At 42.8% G+C, this 22595-nt stretch overlaps 1 protein-coding gene across 2 annotated transcripts; it reads right to left on the bottom strand.

The window, feature by feature from the left end:
* Nucleotides 1-481: 481 nt before the first annotated feature.
* Nucleotides 482-21707, bottom strand: Fmo5 (flavin containing dimethylaniline monoxygenase 5). Of its 2 annotated transcripts, none has more exons than XM_041638042.1 (9): nucleotides 21642-21707; nucleotides 21373-21534; nucleotides 14800-14988; nucleotides 12800-12962; nucleotides 11239-11381; nucleotides 10443-10642; nucleotides 6268-6620; nucleotides 3895-3967; nucleotides 482-1007 (listed from the first exon to the last, which is right to left on the bottom strand). In XM_041638042.1, the coding sequence occupies exons 2-9, from the start codon at nucleotides 21505-21507 to the stop codon at nucleotides 662-664; spliced, it is 1602 nt and encodes a 533-aa protein (XP_041493976.1). In that variant the 5' UTR covers nucleotides 21508-21534; nucleotides 21642-21707; the 3' UTR covers nucleotides 482-661. The 2 variants fall into 2 exon arrangements, with proteins under 2 accessions (XP_041493976.1, XP_041493977.1); XM_041638043.1 differs by having other exon boundaries at nucleotides 10443-10534.
* Between the last annotated feature and the right edge of the window lie 888 nt (nucleotides 21708-22595).

The following is a 22595-nucleotide window of genomic DNA, read 5'->3' as shown; positions in this document are numbered from 1 at the left end:
GATATAGATGATAGATAGATAGATAGATAGATATAGATGATAGATAGATGATAGATAGATAGATAGATATAGATGATAGATAGATAGATAGATAGATATAGATGATAGATAGATGATAGATAGATATAGATGATAGATGATAGATAGATATAGATGATAGATAGATATAGATGATAGATAGATAGATAGATATAGATGATAGATAGATAGATGATAGATGATAGATAGATAGATATAGATGATAGATATAGATGATAGATAGATATAGATGATAGATAGATAGATGATAGATAGATAGATATAGATGATAGATAGATAGATAGATGATAGATAGATAGATGATAGATAGATAGATAGATAGATGATAGATAGATAGATGATAGATAGATAGATGATAGATAGATGATAGATAGATAGATAGATAGATATAGATGATAGATAGATGATAGATAGATAGATATAGATGATAGATAGATGATAGATAGATAGATGATAGATAGATAGATGATAGATAGATAGATAGATAGATGGAGAGAGAGAGAAAAATAGGTTGAGAGTGATTTCTGAGTAGAAGGAAGCTGAGCCTTCAGTCTTGTCAGGTTCTGAAGGTGTTGCTAGATAAGGCTTTCCCGAGAAAGCCAGAAGACTAACACTACCACATCTAAAAATAAGCCAGGAGTAGAGCAAAGAAAGCAACAGCTAGCACGAAGACACGTACTGTCATTAGTGAAGCCCCAGAATCGTCCTTTTCAACCCTTCTCGTCATCAGAGGCTTTCTTATACGATCTTCAGTCGTAAGAATAGTTTGCCGAGCTCCGGCCCATTTTCCAGGGCCCTGTAGGCGATACTGGATAGGAGTACAGGGTCCCAGTAGTAACTGCAGTGCCAGCCTGGGGTCAGTGAAGGCCAGAGACAGAAGGTTGGGCCTCACACCCAACAACTCTGCAATCTCTTCCATGGTGTCTACGTAGTCTCCCTGGATGGTATGACGCTGGCTGTCCACATACCTAAAGCAAAGAAGACAGACGCTCAGGCTATCAGCAGTTCTGGCAAAATGCTAGTCAACTAACCAGCCAGTCGGTGCTTTAGGAGTGTCTATTTGTGGGCTTGATATTGTGCTAAGAGCTGTGGGAATAGGCAGGCCTGGTGTTCCCTTCCGTAAGGACCTTAGAGTGCACTAGACTGTTGCAGGAATAACTGATCACACCATCAACCCCAAATTTGTGTTTACGTTAATTAAAAAAAATATCAACCTTGGGTCGGGAGGCAGAGCTAGTAGCTAGTTGACAGAAAGAGTCATAGTCAGAGGGAGTCTAGAAAATGGGGAGATGCACAAAAAGTTGGAGGGAGGGACTTTGAGTGTGGTCGACCTTTTGGGTTTGGCGTGATGGAAGAGACACTCTTTATGAAACACAAGTGAAGAGGGAAGGTCAGTTAGCTACTTCTCAATCTCTCTGAGCTAGCGGATTTCCACCCTGGCCTCTGACTCCTGACCCTGAACTTTCTATGACCTCTTACCTCCTGTAGTAAACAACTTGTTTTTCTATGCTTGCAGCCACTCTGAGCACAGAACCCTCTCAAGTTCTTGAAAACATGAAAGTGGTTTCTGGTGGGCTTGCAGTAGAGAATCCCAGGAGCTAGGGTGTGGCCATTAGTCAAGGAGAGCACTATATGAGCTGTCTGGGAACATAATAAAATTGGCATTCTTGCTTCAAGAGTGACCCGTTTCTGTGTGCTCTTTACTCCCCCAGATCCTTGCCCAACCACGGTTCCAGGTGGTGCAGGTGGCACACCTTTATCGCTAAATAGGACAATACATTTGGTGGCAGCGGCAGGAGACAGATCTAGCAGGAGAGAAGAGTTCTGGCTGCCTGAGAATCCAGCCAGTAACTGCAGAGCTGCTATAGTTATTGGCTAAAGCAGCAGCAGATTCAGGTGCAGCTGCTGTGCCGGTGGAAAACAAGACTAGACTCTATGTGTTAAACATAGACACTAGGCTCAAGGAGGTCAGATGTGTATTAGGCTTCAGGCTGGATGCAAAATGGGCATGTAAGTAGTTAAGAGAGCTAGGACTGACAAGAATAAAGTCGAAGAGAGAACAAAGGAAGGATTGGAAGTGAGGCAAACAGCAGAGTGAAGGTGTGGGGAGGGAATAGGCACAGGATATAGGCATACTGATGTGGGATTTCCCTCTGTAGGCTGCGATTACCATTGGTTAATAAAGGAACTGCTTTGGGTCTATAGCAGAGCTATAGGGGAACAGAGCTGGGGGGGGGGAATAAATTGAATGCTGGGAAAAAGAAGGGCAGAGTCAGAGAGAAGCCATGTGGCCCCGCCAGAGACAGACACTGGTTGGAATCTTGCTGGTAAGCCACAGCCATGTGGTGATACACAAATTACTAGAAATGGGTTAAATAAAGATATACAAGTTAGCCAATAAGAACTTAGCAATGGGCCAAGCAATGTTTTAAATAGTATAGATTCTGTGTGGTTATTTTGGTTCTGGGCGACCAGGATGAAGAAGCAGCCTCCTCCTACATCATACAATATCTGGGTATTGCCTGCAGCAGTGGGAAAGGCAAGCTTGACAGAGCCAGGGAATGCAATGTTATGTGACATGAAAGCCACCAAGTTCCTTGAGCATGGGATCCTCAGTTAGTGGGGCGCACAGAATAGGGCTTCTCTGTACCAATGTCGATTTAGGAATCTCGAGAAGCTGAGAGAGGATGGTCCTCTGGAGATAGGTGGGATGGTTTACCAAGAGCAGATGTCAAGGGTTAAAGAGCTCTTAGTGGGGGAAACGTAGTAAACAGTGGCATCTGTGTGGACAAAACGGATCTGGAAAGTGAATGGAAAACGAGCCTTTTGCTCTATGATGGCTGCAGAAGAATAGTAAGACAGAGAGAGGGAACAGGGGAAAGCTGAGCCGAGCTAGCAAAGATTGAGGAATTCAAGATGAAGGACAGAAACAAATGATACGAAGTAAATTTGCGTAGAGCTGGTGAGAGATGGCAGAGGGGCTCTCAGATGATCACAGAGGAATTGCTGTGATGAGACTGGATTTTGGAGGAGAGGAGACAGGGAAGAACTTGCGAACTAGGTTTCCTGGGTGTTCCAGTGGCTCTGACTTTGTTAGCATGTATTCACTTACACCACAGTTGGAGGTAAGAGCTGTAGCATTCACAAAGGTTCAAGGGAAGGAAATCACCAATGCCTCCTGCAGGGTTGTCACAAGGGGTGCATCATCTCCCTGCACATGAAATGCTAAAGATGGGCACAAAGCTGACCCTCGGTGTAAGTTCAATGACATCCCTGGGGACTGCACACAGTCAGGAGGTCTTTATAGAGATTAGGAAGCTGAAGGAATGAGCGTAGGGAAGTTGAAATAAACTAGTTTTGTGCCCCACAAAAGGGAGAGAAAACATTCCAAGAAGGAGTAGTAGTCCTCTCACTATTGAGAGGACAGTGCGGAGCCGGAGGTAAGCAGTGGAAGACCTCCAAGAGAGCAGCTTCAGGGGTCCTGAGTTATAGTGCAGGGGCTTGGGGGAGGAGCAAAGGATGAGAGCCCAGGACTCAGCAACTCCACCCCAGGACGTCAGGAGAAAACAAAGCCGTTAAAGAGGGAGAAACATCCTCATCAGTAATATACCTGATGCTATGTTTTTCCCTACCGAACGTCTTTTATGCCCTAAACATAGCCTTTAAACATGTCCCATCTGCATCTCTCTCCTTCCTGGTCCACATGGAAACCGCAGATGCTATAATTCCCTCTGATACCACAGTATAATAGAAATCCTTAAGCCTACACATGGAGACTAAGAATAGCACAATATTCTTCTTACTGAGAAATACATAGAGAAAGTATTCAAATGTCTGCCTGGGAGAATTTCTTACCTTTTCTCCATTTCCTCTCGACTCTTGTTTATGTCTTCTAGCATTTCCCTTTGTGAGGGCAATTGCTTTAGCCCTAAAGAAAAAAAAATTAAAAATAGAAGTGTTAATTACTTCTGAATGAGGAATAATGCTAATAACAATACCACACTGTGGATAATTAAAAGAATTACAGGGTCTAAGAAGACGTTATAAAATGTATTCAGTCCTACCCCCACCATGGTAAAAGTTGAGCATCTTAAATCTGAAAATCAGAAATTGGAAATGCTCCCAAATCCAAACTTCTTTTGAATATTGAAGAAGATGCCATAAGTAAAAAAAAAAAAATTCACAATGGACAAGTGATGCCACATAAAAGGCAGGCACAGCTGTATTAAGTCTTATAAAACGGTTGTGTGTAAAGGTATATAGGAAAAGGTTAATTAATTCGATGTTCAGATTTCGGTCTTAGTCCAGAGATAATCCATTACATGAATCTGAATCCTGGAACACTCTGGTCCTCAGCATTTCGGACCCCCTTTCATAAGAACCCTTGCATTTTCTCTATACTTTTGTGTATCACTTATTCTATTATGCCCTGGTCTTGCAATATATTTTTTAATTATTTCTTTTATTTTTGAGATTATAATACAATTGCATTTCCCCCTCCCTTCAAACCCTCTCATATACCCCTCTCATACACCTCTTTCACAATGTATGACCTCTTTTTTCATGCATTATTACATGCACATATGTATCTTCATATATTCCCAAATATAACCTATTCAGTCTGTATAATGTTACTTTTATGTATACGTTTTCACAGTTGACCATTTGATATTGCATAACCAATTGGTGTGCTCTTTCCTGAAAAAGATTGTATCTCCTGCTCTCAGCATTTCTTAGTTGCCTATAGCTCTTTGTGTAGGGCCGAGGTCTTGTGGTCTTTTCCCCACCCACATAGGCATGTCTCTTGTTTTACTTGTTCAGTTCATGTCTAGTCAATCATGCTGGTGAGACTTTATGGACATAGCTTCTGACATTACCAGGAGACACAGTCTCACAGAAAACGCCCTGATCCTCTGGCTATTACAATCTATCCAACCCATTTCCCAAGTGTTCCCCGAGTCTTCGCTATGGAACTTCTTTTGTGGCTATATCCACTGGGCCCCACAACTCTGTATTCCCTTGGAAGTTATTTACTTTTCTCTGACTTCCAACTGATCCCTTAATGTGGTCTTTCAGTAAGGAGATAAAATATAGATATGAGGAAATAATAAATGTCTTAAAAGCCTAGAAGAGACACAACATTGAAGTTCATGGGAGTGAGATGCAGTTCTGCATTGGTATCTTGATAACAAAGAGGTTTTATGTTTCAGAGGAAGAAGGAAGTAAAAGACTCAGCATGTTATTTTATGCTGAAGTCTCAGGGAAGGTAACCCTCACCACCTACATTCTGTTATTTGATAAGAGTTGAGGGTAAGGTCACAGGCAACTCATAATCCTCAAACTTCACAAGTAAGTTTGCTCTGATGTGGAAACTGTTCTAAGAGCAGGAATTTGACACCAACGAGACCAACTAGACGAAGTCCAATTAGTATTTAAGCCAAAATAACTACAGATCAGCCAACCTTCTTCACAGGTAAATGGGCACTAGGCACTGCTCCATAAAATTCTTAAACGTATAGTTTCAGGATAGAAATTGATTTTGCCTACTGCAATTTTCTTCTCTATAGTACTAGTATCAAGCAGCTACCTCATGTCTCCTTGAACGTCCCTGATCATGGACCTTGTATATTCCAGGGACATGGCATAATTGTTTGGCTGCTCCATCTCTGGAACGTTCTTTGTATTAATCCTCAAATCTACTTCTATGCAACTGGAAGCATATAAGAGGAGGGAAATTGGGGATTTGAGAAATTAAATATTCCACATTCTAGATGAATCTAAGCATCTCTTAATCTATGGCTGAAATTAAGTCATGATAGTTTTTATTAGACTTTATTTCTAATGAAAGACTCATTTACTGCCACAAATACATAGCAGCTCCTTACCATCTAGATGAGTAGAGTCTAGTCCGCAGTGTACACTGCTTACCATCTAGATGAGTAGAATCTAGTCCGCAGTGTACACTGGAGTTACCTGGAGAACCTTTTTCTCAAAGCTCTTAAGCCAAACCCACCTCTGAATTGAGCACTTCCAGCAATGGGATTAAAATGCATGCCTATTTAAGAAAACTTACTGATGTGCTTTTTGATGTATGTCTATGGTTACACATTACTACTTTAGATTCATTGAAAATAAATTTTCTGGCACCGTTGCCCTATAGGTTTAAAAGTACTTGCATAAACAGAGCTCAAACAGTTCACCTAGCTGTCGATGTATATCATCACTCACCTTTGAACACTTGAGTGGCCCAGCGTCCTTGGAGCTCTGAAATGGGCATAATGGCTCCTAAGGGCTGAATTAATCCGATGATTGCAAGAGTTGGCTTTTCCAGGTTAGGCGGGAAGACCTTTTTATACAAGGACACCTTGTTTTTGACAACTTTGACAGAATCTTCAAGAAAAGGAAAGGCAAAACTGTAACCCGTAGCAAAGATGACGACATCAATGTCATCCTCCCGGGAGCCATCCTCAAAAATGGCAGCTGTCTCCGTGAATTCCTTCACGTTCCCTTTCACCTTCACCAAGCCAGAGATGATGCGGTTTGGCAGTTCATCGTTGATTGTTGGGTGCTGACTCAGAGCTCTGTAAGTGGTAAGACAGACAAAGAGCCAAGGCGAGAGTTGAGAAGAAGGGGAGAAAGGAATCAGCATGTGAGTATGATCCTGCTCTGGCAGTAAACCATGCCAGGGTTGACCCCTTCTATCTGATAAAGGTCTACCTCATACCAGCTTAGCACAGATCAGGACCTCGGGGCCTGGAAGGCTCCGAAAGGAAGGGTACTGCAGGAATGAAGAGCAGAGAGTTTTATCTGAGGAGCACGTATGTGGTTTCTTAGGTAACAGCCATGTCCTGCGGCATGGTAAGGCTGCTGACCAAGTTTCAGGCAGCTCTCAAGAAATGGCGGGAATTGATCATGAATATTATGTTCAGTTCCAGTTCCAAAGGCTCAAGAGATAGACTTAAATCATAGTTTCCCAAACCACAAACAAATTACATATGTATAGCAGCATATAGTCTATATAGAGAAAGCTTTTCTGTGCATTAAATTCCTTGATTCTCCGACTTTATAAAGGAAGTATAGCAGGTGTCAGTACCCATGACTTAGAGATGAGAAAACAGGCCTGGAGAGTTAGTGACTTCCCAATATTACACAGCCCAGAATCTTAGAATGTTTGTCAAAATAGCTTTCTATACTTCTGATGGGGTAAGTAGTGTCCCCTGGGGACATCATGGGGTAGGGTGTCAGATCCCTGCTTCCAGCTTCTTGAGTCCTTTTAAAAAGACCAGTTTTATTACAGTTAACTTGTATAGATTTTAACCTTTATGTAGATTCTTTTCTACATTCCAACCTCATGATTTCATTCTCCTTTTCAAACTGGTCCCTATCTGATGTAGTTTGAATGGAATTAGCCCTTAGAAGCTCATAGGGAGTGGCATTATTAGGAGGTGTGGCCTTGTTGGAGGAAGTGTGTCACTGTGGGGGCGGGCTTTAAGGTCTCCTATGCTCATGCTATTCCCAGTGTCTCAGTTCACTTCCTGTTGTCTTCAGCTCAGGATGTAGGACTCTCAGCTCTTTCTCCAGCACCATGTCTGCCTGTACACTGCCATGTTGTACCATGATAGTGAACTAAGCCTCAGAAAATGTAAGTCACCCCAATTAAATGTCTTTCCTTTATAAGAATTGCCATGGTCATGGTGTCTCTTCCCAGCAATAGATATCCTAAGTAGACACTATCTTTTATCTCTAAACCAGTCATCCACACAATTATGTAAACCACAAAACTATTAATCCCATATCTGCCTATACCTCTACTGGGCAGTTTTTTCCTTCTCTCACCTGCAATGTTATAGTTCTCTGTGTACTGCCACCTCATCAGCTTTCCACACCATTTTCAGAATGGACATTTTTTTTTTAAGATTTATTTGTTTATTATGTACACACTGTTCTGCCTGCGTGTATGGCTGCACGACAGAAGAGGGCACAAGATCTCATTACAGATGGTTGTGAGCCACCATGTGGCTGCTGAGAATTGAACTCATGCCCTCTGGAAGAACAGTCAGTGCTCTTAACCTCTGAGCCATCTCTCCATCCCAGAATGGACATTCTTAAAGACATTATTATGCTACCTGCTTCTTAGTGGTTTTTAAAGATTTATATATATATATGTATATATGTGTGTGTGTGTGTGTGTGTGTGTGCGTGCACGCGTGCACACGCGTATGTATACATACCACATGTATGCCTAATTCCTGTAGAGGCATTGGATCCTCTAGAGCTGACAGTGCAAAGGGTTATAAGCCTCTGATGTGGATGCTGGGAACTGAACCCAAGTCATGTGCAAGAGCAGCAAGAGCTCTTAACCCCGGAATCATCTCTCTCCAGCATCGCTTAAAATATCTGGATGGCTTTGCACTGACTTCATTCTAAACTTTATCTAGCAGACCATATAAAAGTGTTCGTGCCTCATGGACCTGAGTCTACCCAACATACTGTAATAAAGGAAAAGCCATTATGCAAGTCAGAATTTAGAGATGATCTATAAAACAATACTTTGTATGGTTTTTTAGAAAAGTCTATGTCAAGAAAAAGAGAACAGGAATATTATTTCAGGTTAAGAGAGATTATAAATATATGACAGACTGTAGTAGTGTGAGTGACACTTTTTTTTTGACAGGATAAAAAAAGCTTTAAAATATTGTTGAAAAAACTGTTGAAACTTTAATATGCCAATATTTTTGGACATATTTATCAATTCTAAATTTCCTGACTGTGATACTTGTGGATGGGTATACCAAAGAGTGTTCGTTTTCTTATGTGATATATGCTGAAATATTTTAGGTAACATGTTTTAATGATTACAGTTTACTCTCACAAGGCTAAAAATATACACCTAAGTATGTGTCTATGCTGTACCCATTTTTATTTCAAGAGGGGACAGAAAAAAAGCAAATGCAGAAAACTGCTCAAATACTTAAATCTAGGTAAGAGGTACATGGGTAGACTTTGTATTTGCTAATTGTGCAGCTTTTCTGTAGCTCTGATACTTAAACAAAAATGAAACATGGGGGAAACAATGAAATGGCTATTTTACATTTACCAGCAGGTAAGTATCTCTTGGGCCAAGACTGATGAACTGAGTTGGATCCTCGGAACCCACACACTAGAGAGAACTGACTCACACAAGCTGACCTCTGGCTCAACATGTATTCCTTGCAAGGCTTGCGATACCTCCCCCCACACAAATAAATAGATAAAATAAAAGGGGCACAATTGAGCATTTAAAATTAGTCTTTAGGAATGCTTTCATAAAAGTTTTAACAATTATTAACTGATTGATTGTGTGTATGAGAAGAGTGTATGTCTCTGTGCATATACAGATGTGGTCTTCTGTGTCACAGCGGCATAGGGAGGCCAGAGGAAAACTTTTATGGGTCAGTTTTTTCCTTCCATCATGTGGGGCTTGGAGATCAAACTCAGGTCATCGAGCTTGGCAGAAAGTGCCTTTCCCCTCTGAACCGCGTCCCTGGCCCCAAGTCCATGCCTTATACTTTAATTTTATTCTCTACTCCTATTACAGCCCCTGCTATGCTGTTGTCCCCGTTCCCCACACATCACGGCACTGGGGATCCAACGCTCTCTCACGCACAGTAGGTGTGTGATCTACTACTAAGCTGTATCCTCAATTGCTTCACCTTTTCTCATTAAGCTGCCCAGGCTTGCTGACCTTGAACTAGAACTCATCCTGCCTCCGTCTCCCCAGCAGCTAGGATTATAACCCTAACCCTGCACCATCAGATCTGTCTCTGTATGAATTTTTAAAAATCATATTTGTTGTTTTTCTTCTCATTAGTGTTTTTAAGAGGACATCCATTTTTCCGGAATATGTCATTTCTTTTTTGGGTTGACTTTGGACAAGTTACTTTGTTTCTATAAGACTCATTTTTTTTTAATAGTCCTAGAAAATGGGCATTAAACTAGACCAGCTTACAATTGCCATTGTAAGGTTTGAGAGAGAGCACAGGATTCATTTAGTTCTACGCTTATAGAAAGTCCTCTAGAGGGCAAGGTGTCACCTTCTGTATCCCTGTTACTATGCTGCCTTGAGGAACGCCTGGCTCACAGCAGGCTTGCTGGCTGGCTGGACAAGCGACGCACTGATCTCTCCTGCTGTGTCTTTGCTTTTGATGAGTGCGTATGTAAAGGACGGATACCGCGAGAAACCAGTTACCATCCAGAAGGATGATCAGCTGAGAACCTACAGACTAACAATCTGGAAAACAGACTGCTGATTCTATGGGTATCGTAATATCTGGGTAAAGGTACTTCTCCTATGAGCCCATGTCAGCAATGGTTATTTGTGTGCCTTGGCCATCTCCAGCCCCTCTCCCATCCTGGGAACATACCTGTGTTTGGGCTTCAGGCCAAACATTTCATGATTAAACCTTTGGTTCATCTGTCTTTCCAAATATCCATTTTTTATCGATGAACCACAGATCTTTGACAAATAGTAGGTAAGTCGAGAAGAGATTAGCATATCGATCGGATATCCATGTTTCCCCACACGGTTCAGGACCCAAGTGCCTCTCCTGGTACTGAGGAAGACCTGGGACATGGGAAACACTATTTTGAGCAGTATAGCTCACAGCTCTTCCAAAGCAGCTCCATGCTTTTGTATTCCCCCTTACCCCACACAAAGCAAATAACTGTAAAAGTTAAGTTCCAACTGTGCTGATACACAGATTACTAGAAATGGGTTAAATTCAGATGTAAGAGTTAGCCAATAAGAGGCTAGAGCTAATGGGCCAAGCAGTGATTTAATTAATACAGTATCTGTGTGGTTATTTTGGGGCTAAGCAGCTGGGAACTAACTAGCACCCTCCTTACTACACACATGCACACACAGACAGACGAAATGAGATACACATGCGTGTGCATGCGTGCACACACACAGTATAATAAAAAGTCTTTAAAGAGCATTATGTCAAACTTCCTTGATACAATGAAATTCCTAGGTTCATTTGAAAATTTTGATTTCTAGGTTTTATATATTCAGTATCAACCCTAAAGCTGCAACTTAGGCAGTGAACAAGCCCCGTGAGTTTGCTGCTGGCCTGGGTGGGCCATGTGTAGGTCTCTATGTTCGTTCCTGGGTCTTCTTCCTTGGTGAGAGTGAAGCCAAAACCAATTATTGATGCATACCTGCTTGGCTGTGTGGCTGATCTCCACAGCCAGATCCCCTCCAGAATTCCCGATGCCAATCACAATGACTCTCTTCCCAGTGAATTCTACTGGGCTCTTATAGTCTCGGCTGTGAAAGTACTTTCCTTTGAACTTTTCAATTCCTACAAGAGAAGCGAAAATAATTATCGGGGGATGGTTTGTATGAAGACATTATTTGCCAAATCCCGTGTTTTGCTTCTTTTGTGGTGCTTAAAGCTTAAACTTCGATTTCCCACATTCTCCCTTTATTGAGCAGCTCTCTTTCCTTTCTAAATATGTTTGCTTCTTTGCTTCTCTCATTGCCTTTTGGATTTCCCCATCATAACTAATTTGCATTTTGAATTTGCAGACACAAATCCAGATAGGCTCAGAAAACCTCCACTATCCTCTCTCTTTGCATTGCTACATTTTTTTAAAAAAAATTATTTTTTTCAAGATTTATTTATTTATTATTATGTATAAATGATTGATTGATTGATTATGTATAAAGTGTTCTGCCTACAGGCCAGAAGAGGGCATCAGATCTCATTATGGATGGTTGTGAGCCACCATGTGGTTGCTGGGAATTGAACTCAGGACCTCTGGAAGAGCAGTCAGTGCTCTTAACCTCTGAGCCATCTCTCCAGCCCTCACTCCCACGTTTTTATGTGTGTATAGGGCATATGTGGAATATATTTTTGAAGGTAAGAGTCCAGACTAGAAACATGAAATGAAATGCTTTAAGTTTTCACTTCATTTTTAGAAATTCGTTATTTCTGTTTTTTTTTTCCTTCTTCAGTTGATGAAAAAAATCTCTAATTCCAGCTAGCATCAATCACGAACTCTAGATTTTCTTTAGGTCCTGAGGAAAACACAGTCATCACGAGTTTAAATACAGTCATGTTCTGTTTGGCAGGAACGTAATCATTCTAGAAACATGTTGAAACTAGATTTCATCACTGGACAGACACTATACACACCTAGGTGGCACACGTCAATAGAAAGCCACAATAAGCATGAGTGTGGGAGGCTGTGGCTGCCATAATACGGCCTATGACTCTATAGCACACTTTTTTTTTTAATACAAGAAGAATTACACCAAGGACAGTACAGTGAGTGCAAAACAAGTAAGTTACTCATTGTCCAGTGTTACATTTTTAACAGGCCTACATGCTATAATTTTAAACAACTTGACAGCAGAATAGGTTGGCCTACACCACACCCTACCAACAGCACTGCGGGCTTCAGGTCACAGTGGCTAAGCCCTAACAAAACCACAGAACTCCGCGACTCTGTTACAATATTATGGGACTACCATGGCATAGGTCATTGACAACAATGACATCTGTGGCTCATGATGACCTCTAGCCTTTCAAACTGTCACCGTGTCTACTTCCAAAATGGCAGCAATACACATTACCCTGACATCCTCAGGGGAATGTATTTAATTAGAGCAAGACCTTATTTTTAAGAATGGCTCAGCTCATGCCCCTCCCACTCCTCCTTGGGGGTCAGATAACAGTCACGGTGGCAGTGTCTTCCCTCGTGGTAGGTTACTCACCAGGAAAGCATTCCAAGGGTAGGTGAGCGTCTGTGTGATGGCCTGTGCAAACCAGGACTCCATCGAAGACACCTTCCTGCTTTTTCCCTCCACATTCAGTGGTCACCATCCATTGGCCTGAAGTAGAGAAATCAGGTTGCTTCTTCACGCTGCACACTGTGGTCTAAAAAGGGACAGGGAACTGTAACCACCGCCTGTACAGTATATGTCTTCCCTGACACAACTCCCTGCAGAATGGTACAAAAGGGGCGGTCACAGGCACCATCACTTATAGGGCTTCCGTAGGGATATTTGATTCACATACTCGGATAGTAACGGGGCAAGCTACAAAACTGGATAAGCAATCGAATGCTCCCAGAACACATACAGATAGCTAGGTATCTTAGTCTGTGTCCTATTGCTCTGCAGGACCTGAATAAAACCGGAGGCTTACCCCAGGCATTAGTGACATAGGCACAAACGATCCGTTCCTCCTCAATCCCTTGATATTCCCCACTGCCGTGTCTGTTTATCCCAGTCCTGTGTGCAGTGGCTGGCCTTGAACATATGACTCAGATACAGCTCTCCCTTTCTACCAGGAACAGAACATAACCCTGAAGGCCCTCAGTGTATAAAATTGAGTCTTTCTCTGCCTTCTACAGCTGTTCATTTCACAAGCGACTCTAAAGAGGCTGTGAGATGGGGTAACTGGCAGGATAATTTTTAACTTTGTAGAATAAACAAATCAATAAGCAAATACGGGTTACTCTGCACAACATAACAAGAATGGTGTGCATCTGGAGCCTTGGGCATGCTGTCTTAGCAGACTGAAAGAGATCCCACCAAGCCCTGCCATCTTGAACTACACAATGTTCTCTCTGTCACGAGCATTTAGACAGATCAGTGCTTCTGCTTGGATCACACCTTTGTTCCGTCTTCTCTTGGCAGATTCCTCTTCACCCCTGGAGACTCAGTCCAGATAGAATCTGTTCTGTGACAAACTTCCCTGCAGCCTGGTGCGTCATGTCCTAATGGGCAACCGTGGGCAGCTCTCCTCAGCATGGGCCACTTTTGCTGTGCCTCTTCATTTTTAGCAATTCTATAGATCATACAATTTTTCTCTGCCTCGTTTTTTTTGTCTCTGCATTTTTCTTTTACTGCTTGGTACAGTGGCAAGCTTATTCAAGATGCGTTTCTCTTAAACAAAGGACATCCATGGGCTGCAAATTTCTGGCTTTGGAAGTTGTTGAATGTTACTTTGGGTACGATTTAGCAGAATAGCAAGGAGACGGTTTGGGCTTTTGCCAGAAGTCATAAATATGTGTTATTTTATGGCTATGATTACAGATTAAAGAAACATGACAGAAAACTTCACAGAAAGAAGGAACCAGGAACCATCTGGGATAATCATATTGTTTTATAGACAAGAAAATTTATAGAAATTGAAGATGAGAAACTCATTTGTCTAAGAAACTCATTTGCCTAGTTAATCTATGGTAGACCAAGGACCATAATTCAAGGTGTCTTTGGCAAGAATAGATACATGCCTATTTCAAACCAGTCTTGACAGATAATGATGTAGGTCGGTCTTCTATCTATCGGTTGTTTTGTTGGTTAATTAATAAAGAAAACTGCTTGGCCTGATAGGCAGAACATAGGTGGGTGGCGTAGACAGAACAGAATGCTAGAAAGAAAGGAAGCGAGCCAGTCGCCATGATTCTCCCACCCGAGACAGATGCAGGTTAAGATCCTTCCTGGTAAGCCACACCTCGTGGTGCTACACAGATTACTAAATATGGGTTAAAGCAAGATGTGAGAATTAGGCAATAAGAGGCTGAAACTAATGGGCCAGGCAGTGTTTAAAAGAATACAGTTTCCATGTAATTATTTCGGGTAAAGCTAGCTGGGTGGCGGGAAGTGGCTGCCACTCCTATTACAACAAGATAACACAGGCAAATGAAGCTTCGTGATTCATTGACCTGACAAATGATTTCAAGCAGGAAGCAAACAAAATCTCTTACTTTGAACTGGATATATTTTAGTAGGTCAAATTCTTTAGCATACATCCTGAAGTACTCGAGGACCTGGGAGTTGTGCATGAAGTTGGGGTAATGGTCTGGGATGGGGTAGTCGCTGAAACACATCATTTCCTTAGAGGTGTTGATGACCACAGACTTGTAGATGCTGGCCCTTCCTTCTTCACGGATTTCCTGTGGCAAATAAGACATTTTTATGGCAACTTGAGACTCAACCTCATGGTTTGTAAGTAGCCAAGAGCATGGTAAAGTTATCTAAGTTATCTGAGTAAAACGGATTTTAACCAACACACACAGTGCCACATCTCCCGATATCTGTCTCCCTTGCAGTCATTTCTTTGCTCTTGAAACTGAATTGTCTTTATAACTTTCTTTTAGCCAGCAGCATACAGTTGACACAGCATTGAGTACCTTCCAAGACCAAATCATAAGCAATCTTGCAGTACCTGGTTGAGATGCTTTGAAAGCTCACTCTGGTGGGAGCCAAAACTCATAGAAGCAGTCCAGCTATCCTGAGACCACTGTATTGTTAGGCAGCACCAGAGGCCCATAGAGAGAATATCTGAAACTGAGAATTATCCAGCTAGCTCCAAGGAACCCCAGCCATCCCTACTGAAGTTCTAACTGAGTAAAGAGTCTGTCTCCGCCGTCCTCTGATTACAACATGCAAGTCCCAAGTGAGAAGTGCCAGCACACATTCCAGCACTGTCCAAAAACACCTAGAAATCCAGGTGTGAGGCTGCAGGTGGCTCAGCACTTAAGAGCACTGGCTGCTCTGGCAGAGGATCCAGGTTCACTTCCCAGCACTCACGTGGAAGCTCACAACCATCTCTAACTCCAGTTCCAAAAAACTTGATGTCCTGTTCTGGCCTCCGAACACACACATGCGGTGCAAAGACATCCATTCAGGCAAACCACGCATTCACATTTGAAACAAAACAAAAGTCAGGTGTGCTGGTGCGTGTTTATAATCCCAGCAGTGAGGAGGTGGGGATCTCTGGAGCTAGCTAGCCCAACCAGCAAAGCAACGTTCCCAGGGAGAAACACTGTCTCAAAAACAAACAAACAAACAAACAGGAGGATGACTTCTACATGCATGCACAAACATGTGGATGCACACACAAATGTGCACAAAACATGCATGCATACACATATACACACACATACACAAAACCCTACAAATTTTAAATATATGTAAGAATATTGAAAGTGGCCTGCTATAACTTTCAGTGAAAAAGTAATAAGTACTATGTAATTAAATGTACATCCTAATCATATAATTTTTTATATAATTATTTGTTATATACTCTCTCCCTTGTTTAAGTTGAGTACAATGTATTAATTATATATAATTTATGCATATAATTTTAATAAAGAAAATAGTTTAAAAGGTAGAATTTTTCTTTTGTTTTTATTAAAATATTTATAAAACACTTATGATAAAGTAAAAGGCTCAGCAGACTAGTATAGAAAGACACTTCCTCAAGTCGATAAAAACAATTTAAAACATGCAAGCAGGTAATAGTATGTTTAACAGTGAGAGACTAAGTGATTTACGCTTTAAAAAATAATTTAACTTTCTTTTGTGTGCACTGATGTGAAGGCATTAGATCCCTTGGAATTAGAGTTACAGACAGCGATAAGCTACCACGTGGGTGCTGGGAACTGAACCCAAGTCCTCTGGAAGAATAGCCAGTGCCCCTAACTGCTGGGTCATCTCTCCAAGTCCCTAAGTGTGTTCATTTGATTAAGAACAAGGATGTCCTTTCTTGCCATAGGCAAGCACTGTACTGGAAGTCCTATAAGTCATGAAAGAGGAAACAATAACTTTGTGACCAGTTATGTATGCATTTATGTAAAAACAAAATCCCAAAGACTAAAAAAATAAAACTGCAACTATTGGATTACAGGCAGGCCATACAAAACAAGGTCAGCCACAAGTCACTGTAGCCTAGGGGACGGCTCAGTTTCAGTGCTTATCTTGCAAGCATGGAGACCTAAATCCAATTCCTGGAACCTATATGAAAAAAATGCCAGGTGTGGTGCCAAGTGCTTGCAATTGCAACAGCAAAGAGGTGGAAGCAGATGGCTCCCCAGGGCTTGCTGCCCGGCAGCCTTGCTTTCTTAGCAAGTGCAAGGCCAGTGGGAGAAAGAGACCATCTCTCATAAAAGATGGACCATGCCCGAGGAACAAAGCTTGAGGTTGCACACATGTGAACCTGCAAATGTGCACACCTGTACATGCATGCGTGCACGCACACACACACACACACAAGGCATGGACACAGTCAGTTACATGACCAGGCGTGGTAGTTCAGACTTGTAAGCTCAGTACTTGGAAGATGAGCCGAAGAATCCCGGCTACAGAGAAAGACCCTCAAAAATAAACAAGTAAGTAGACTACCTGTATGCAAGAAATGAGCAATTGGAATTCAGGCCATCCCCCTATTAAATACTTAGGCATAGATTTAACGAAAGATGTATAGGGCAATATGAGTAAACTACAAAACAGAGAAAAAGACCGATCAAAGACTGAAATAAATGAAAGCTGTTGTCTTTGTGGATTGGAAGAATTAATACTGCTAAGATGCCTGCTCCCCCTGCCTTCCCCTGAAGACACAGCATGGTCCTGGCAGCAGCACAGCAACCAGGGTATAACTTTCAGCAAACGGGTTCTGAAGACTCCTGGAAGCAGCCAACAGTCCTGAGTGTGGCTGGCCATAGTAACTTTCTTCTGAAGGCAGAAACGGGGGTGAACTTTGCAGCCGTCAAGCCTGACACACTCCACTGCAAGCTCGGACACAAAGGTTAACACAAACAGTGCAAAGTCAAAACAAGAATGATCACACTAAAAACAGGATTTCACCTCGAGGCTCGTCCTTTCCAAACGGAAGAACCTCAGGCCAGCTATGAGAAAAATACCAGACTCATTCTAAGGAGGAGATTCTACAAAATACCCAACCAATCCTCCTCAAATCTGCCAAGGAGATCAAAACCAAGGAAGCAAAATTAACGAATTAAGAAAGCCTAAGAAATCATCATAGCCAAGAGGAGCCTGGAGAGACATGACTATCAAATATTACAGGGGTCCTGGAATAGAAACAAAACAAACAAACAAAACAACAACAAAACCAAACGAACGAAACCAGCAGCAGAAAGAACTAAGTAGATCTAAGTGCAGCGTGGGCTTATGGGTACTGACCCCGCCAACCATGAAAAATTAGGGTAAGATGCTAACAATAGGGGAACTAGACAAGATCCCAAGTGGTCACAGATGTAAGCCACGATGCCTTCAGAAAACTTATAAAATTAGTATCAGAAAATATTAATCTATAACACAAAGGAGGCAATACTAGTTTTGAAGGCTAAACAGAAAAAGAACAGAGACAGCAAAAGACACATCTGAAAGTATATTTGCGTGATAGGTGAAACAAAGAGGAAGAGGAAAGTGGGAGCAGTGGCATCTGAGAATGAGAGAAAACATCCAAACCCCAAGGACTCGCCACTGGAAAGGGAACTCTGGTGTTCTTAACAGGGTGCTTGCTGCCAACGGGAGAGCCCGAAGTGCTGGGATCGAGTCTGTATGGGACATCCACAATTAGCTGATTAACTAATTAAATCTGATGGTGTGGAGAGAAGGACATGGCTCCAAATAATAAGGACGGGAGTGGCAATAGATGTCAATAAATAAATTCTCAGGGAACCACTATAATGATTACTAGCCATGTGAAATGTCTAGTAAAACATCAGTGTCCAATATCTCAGCCTGCACAACTGTGTGATGGACAAGTGGGAGGATGAGGGTTCCCAGCTCCTGGAGCATCCCGAGCAGACACCAGGTCAGTATGCTCCTCAGGGACTCAGTTAGTTAGTTTTGTTCTTGAGACAGGATCTTACTATGTATCTCTGACTGTCCTGGATCTTCCTATACATACCAGGCTGGCCTTGAACTCACAGAGATCTGCCCGCCTCTGCCTCCTGAGTGCTTGGATCAAAGGCATGGGCCACTGTATTTTAAATGGCCCAGCTAGAATTTAAATTCTTATTTAGTAGTTTGTTTATCTATCTATATCATTTCAAAAATCTGCCTGCCTCTGCCTCCTGAGTGCTGGGATGAAGGCTGTGGGCCATTAAGCCTGGCGCAGGCGCTGATTTAAACATAAGTCTATTGGGAGGCTAATGCATGCCAGGTGCCCTGAGCGGCTCTAGAATGCTGAGCCTTGAAGACATGGCTGTTTTGACAGAAGCCAGGGCATTATGACCAAACCTAGCTGGCTGATGCTCATAAGGTAGTGAAATTCTGCCAAGAGGACAATCAGAAAATACATGCCATTAGACCTTTAGAAGATAATGATTTCAAGCCACTTTAGCAACCTAAATCACAAACCTGACGACATTCTGGCAGGATGTTGGATACTCTCCCAGCTTCCTCTGCTCGTGTGTTGGTTTCATGCTTGCCTAGGAATTGCTAAACCTGGCCCTGAAGCTTAGCAAGAGGTATTAAGTATGCAGGTCCAAGTCTAGGCCTACTGAATAATATCTGGCACGCTGCCCTGTGCACCCAGCACTGTCAGAAGCGACCAATTACTCAGTAACTTCCTGTTCACAATAACTTTATACAGTAAGCACTTGCAGGAAGAGCGGACATGGAGAAGGTAAGCGATTTTCCCAAAATCATACTCTTTCTAGATGCTAGACAAAGACTTTGAAGCTAAAATTGTGTCCTCAAGCTTTTCAGCCCTTGCCCGAGGCTGATAGAGGAATGGGTGGGGTCTCCTAAGGGGACCCGTTCTTCCTCTGAATAAGGACGAACACCCAACAGAGTGGACGTCTCTCCGACTTCCATTCAACTGTGCGGTGCCATGCAGCGTCTTCTAAGGAGGTGGCTGGCACTGCTGGACTTGATGAAAAACGAAACACGCTCCTGGCACTTCAACACCATTCCGAAAGTGAGTTCAAGATGCAAGCTCAGCGCTTGCCAGTTTGAAAATCAGTGAAGGTGGCCAATATTCATTTAATAAGACAGCTCTCACTCCAGCAGAAAGTGCTTTCTTTGGTTCTGTTTGTTTGTTTGAGACAGATCTACAAAGCCCTGGCTAGTCTTGAGCTCGCTGTGTAGACCAGGCTGACCTCCAGCTCAAAGGGATTGGCCTGCCTCTGCCTCCCTAGTGCTGGGATCAAAGACATCCAGCAATGTGCCCAGCTACTATTTTCAACACATCCTAATGACTTGCCCTGTTGTAAAAGCATAGGGTTCAGATGAAACCCAGTGGACTAAAGGAGAGGAAGGGAGCAAAGGCCGAGGAATTTGACCTTCTCTTCTCAAGGGAAGGGCAGGTTTAAAGTAAACAGGGCAATCTTGTTTGGGTTTTGTTTTTTTGTTTTTGTTTTTATTCTCTGTATAGCCCTGGCGTCCTGAGCAATCTTATTTTTATATTCTGTTCAGGGACTAGGATTGTCAGGGTTACCTCAAGTGAGAAGGAAATGTGTGTGTTGTGTGTGTATGTGTTCTCTCTCTCTCTCCGTGTGTGTGTGTATGTGTGTGTGTGTGTGTGTGTGTGTGTGTGTGTGTGTGATGCACCCGCACACACTACATGTAAAGGCCAAAGATCAATGTTGGGTTTTCTTCTTAATTGCTTCCTGCCTTATGTATTTGAGACAGGGCATTTTACTGAGCCTGGAGCCTGGCTCATTGGGTAGTCCCTAAGTCTCAGGAATTCTATCTTGGTGCCCCGTGGTTGGGATTACAAGGGCATGCTGCTTGTCTTCCTTTTCTTTCCTCTCCTCTCTTCTCCTCTCCTTTCCCTTTCTTTTTTCCTTCCTCCTTCCTTTCTCCCTCCCTTTTTCCTTCCTTCCTTCTTTCCTTCTTTTCTTCCTTCCTTCCTCCCCCTTTCCTTCTTTCCTCCCTTCTTTTCCACGTGAGTGCTGGGATGAAACTCAGGTCTTCTAGCAGAAAACCTTTAGCAGCTTCTAAAAAAGCCATCTCCCCAGCCTTGAGTGCTTTGCCTGCCTGCATGTTTGGGTACTACGTTCACACCTGATGTCTGAGGAGGTCAGAAGAAGGTGTCAGGTCCCCTGAAGCTGGACTTCCGAGCTTGTAAACTGTCATAGGGTTCAGAGCAAGCACTCTTACCTGCTGCTCCATCTCTCCAGCCCCATCCCAGGGATAGTTTTTAATAGAAAGGAAGGCAGAAAGAATCTCAAGCAGACACTCAGCTCGTCATCTGCTCTCATGGACCAGGATCAAGCAGGCAACTTCTAATGTTTGCTGCTTCTCCACTTCACAGATTTCTTTTTCCCGTTTTTTGAATAGCAGGGAAGTTCAGAAACACACAAGCAAACAAAACCATTTTCATGGCAACAGAAAAAGGAAAATAACTGACATTTGTGTTTCATTTTGCAACCAGCCTAGAGAAAGGAACAAGCCTAAAATCTGAGGTGACAGTTGCCAGGGCAGAATTCAGTCACCGTCTTCCTTATTCCGTGTACGGGATTATACACAGGAGTCCCACAGGAGTTGAAAGGAGTCCTTCAGACGGAGGGGCTCAGGAGATTTACCTGGAACCTCCACAGTCCTCCGATGTCATCAGACCTTTCAAAGCAGACAGGTTCCAAGCCTTCTTCCAGACAGCACTTGATGCAGGTGAGCCCACTAGCTCCTGATCCAATTACAGCGATCCTTTTCTTGGTCATGGTGAAGCTGGGTCAGCGTCACTTGTCCTAGAGAAAGAATGGGAAGAGAGACAGTGAACACACATCAAGGCACATGAAAGACCTGGGCCATGGCACACAAATAAATGTAACGAGATGTGAATCTGAGGACCGACCTAGTGGGTCCTCCAGGCGAAGTGCCGGCTCAGGGCAAGGTCTCCACTAAATACAGCAGTGGCCAGTGGGGAGGGGCTGTACCGCCCCACCTCCTATCCCGCCCACCCGAGGGCGTGCACCCTTCTTCTATAAAGGAAAACAGCTCAGTAAGTTTTGGGAAGAAATGAAAACAGTAATACAGTAACATTGTATATGTTTTACTCTCCAGCTTTTCAGCAGCATCCACACAGGGAGAACGGCCCTCCAGCTCCATCCTTTCCCACTTTTCTTTCTGTGCCTGCTTTCAACTTCCTGCTTTTATTTTAAAGTGATAAAGACCCGCTAAACTTCAGAAGCTAAGCTTGCTCCAAATACTGACAAGAAGAAAGTTCCCTTTCTAGAGTGCCTTCCAACAGGTGCTCTATCCTGGCTCCTTCTCCTCTCCCCACTTCAGAGACCAGTTGATACTAGAGTAAGAATTTAAGTTCGCTGTGTGCGGAGCTGACGCCTGGGGGCGGGGCGAGGGAGCGGGAGGGAGGCGGGGCAGTGACAAGTGTTTTGAGCTTCCTAGGTAAAGAGGCTTCCTGGTCAGCCGCAGAGATTGAAGCACACACACATAATTTCACTTAAAAGCATATGTTTTCCTTTTAACGTGATTTCTTTCTAAAAATTCCCACAAGTCATGTATGAAGCCCTGAACCATGATCCGCATTGTATAACACTACTCCGTGTGTTGACTTTGCTCAAAACGGTTTGGTGCCAGCCAATGTCTGTCCTTGGTTCTGATTTACTGGTCTCTCCCTTCCAGACCAATGGTAACAGTTTTTGAGGATTCTCTAGCCACAGTTCAAATGGCTTATAGAAAAACAATCATGTAATCAGCTCAGCCAACCCAGGAGGCAGGGACTACTATGATCACCTCCAGTGTGCAGTGGGAAAAGAGGCGAAGTAACATGCTGGAGGCGACCCAGAGA

Source organism: Microtus oregoni, unplaced genomic scaffold (assembly GCF_018167655.1).
Source record: "Microtus oregoni isolate MIOR12 unplaced genomic scaffold, Mior012 000054F_ref0000373, whole genome shotgun sequence".
NCBI classification, from domain to species: Eukaryota; Metazoa; Chordata; class Mammalia; order Rodentia; family Cricetidae; genus Microtus; species Microtus oregoni.
Note: the sequence above shows the minus strand (reverse complement) of the source record. Positions and strands in the feature narration are given on the sequence as shown.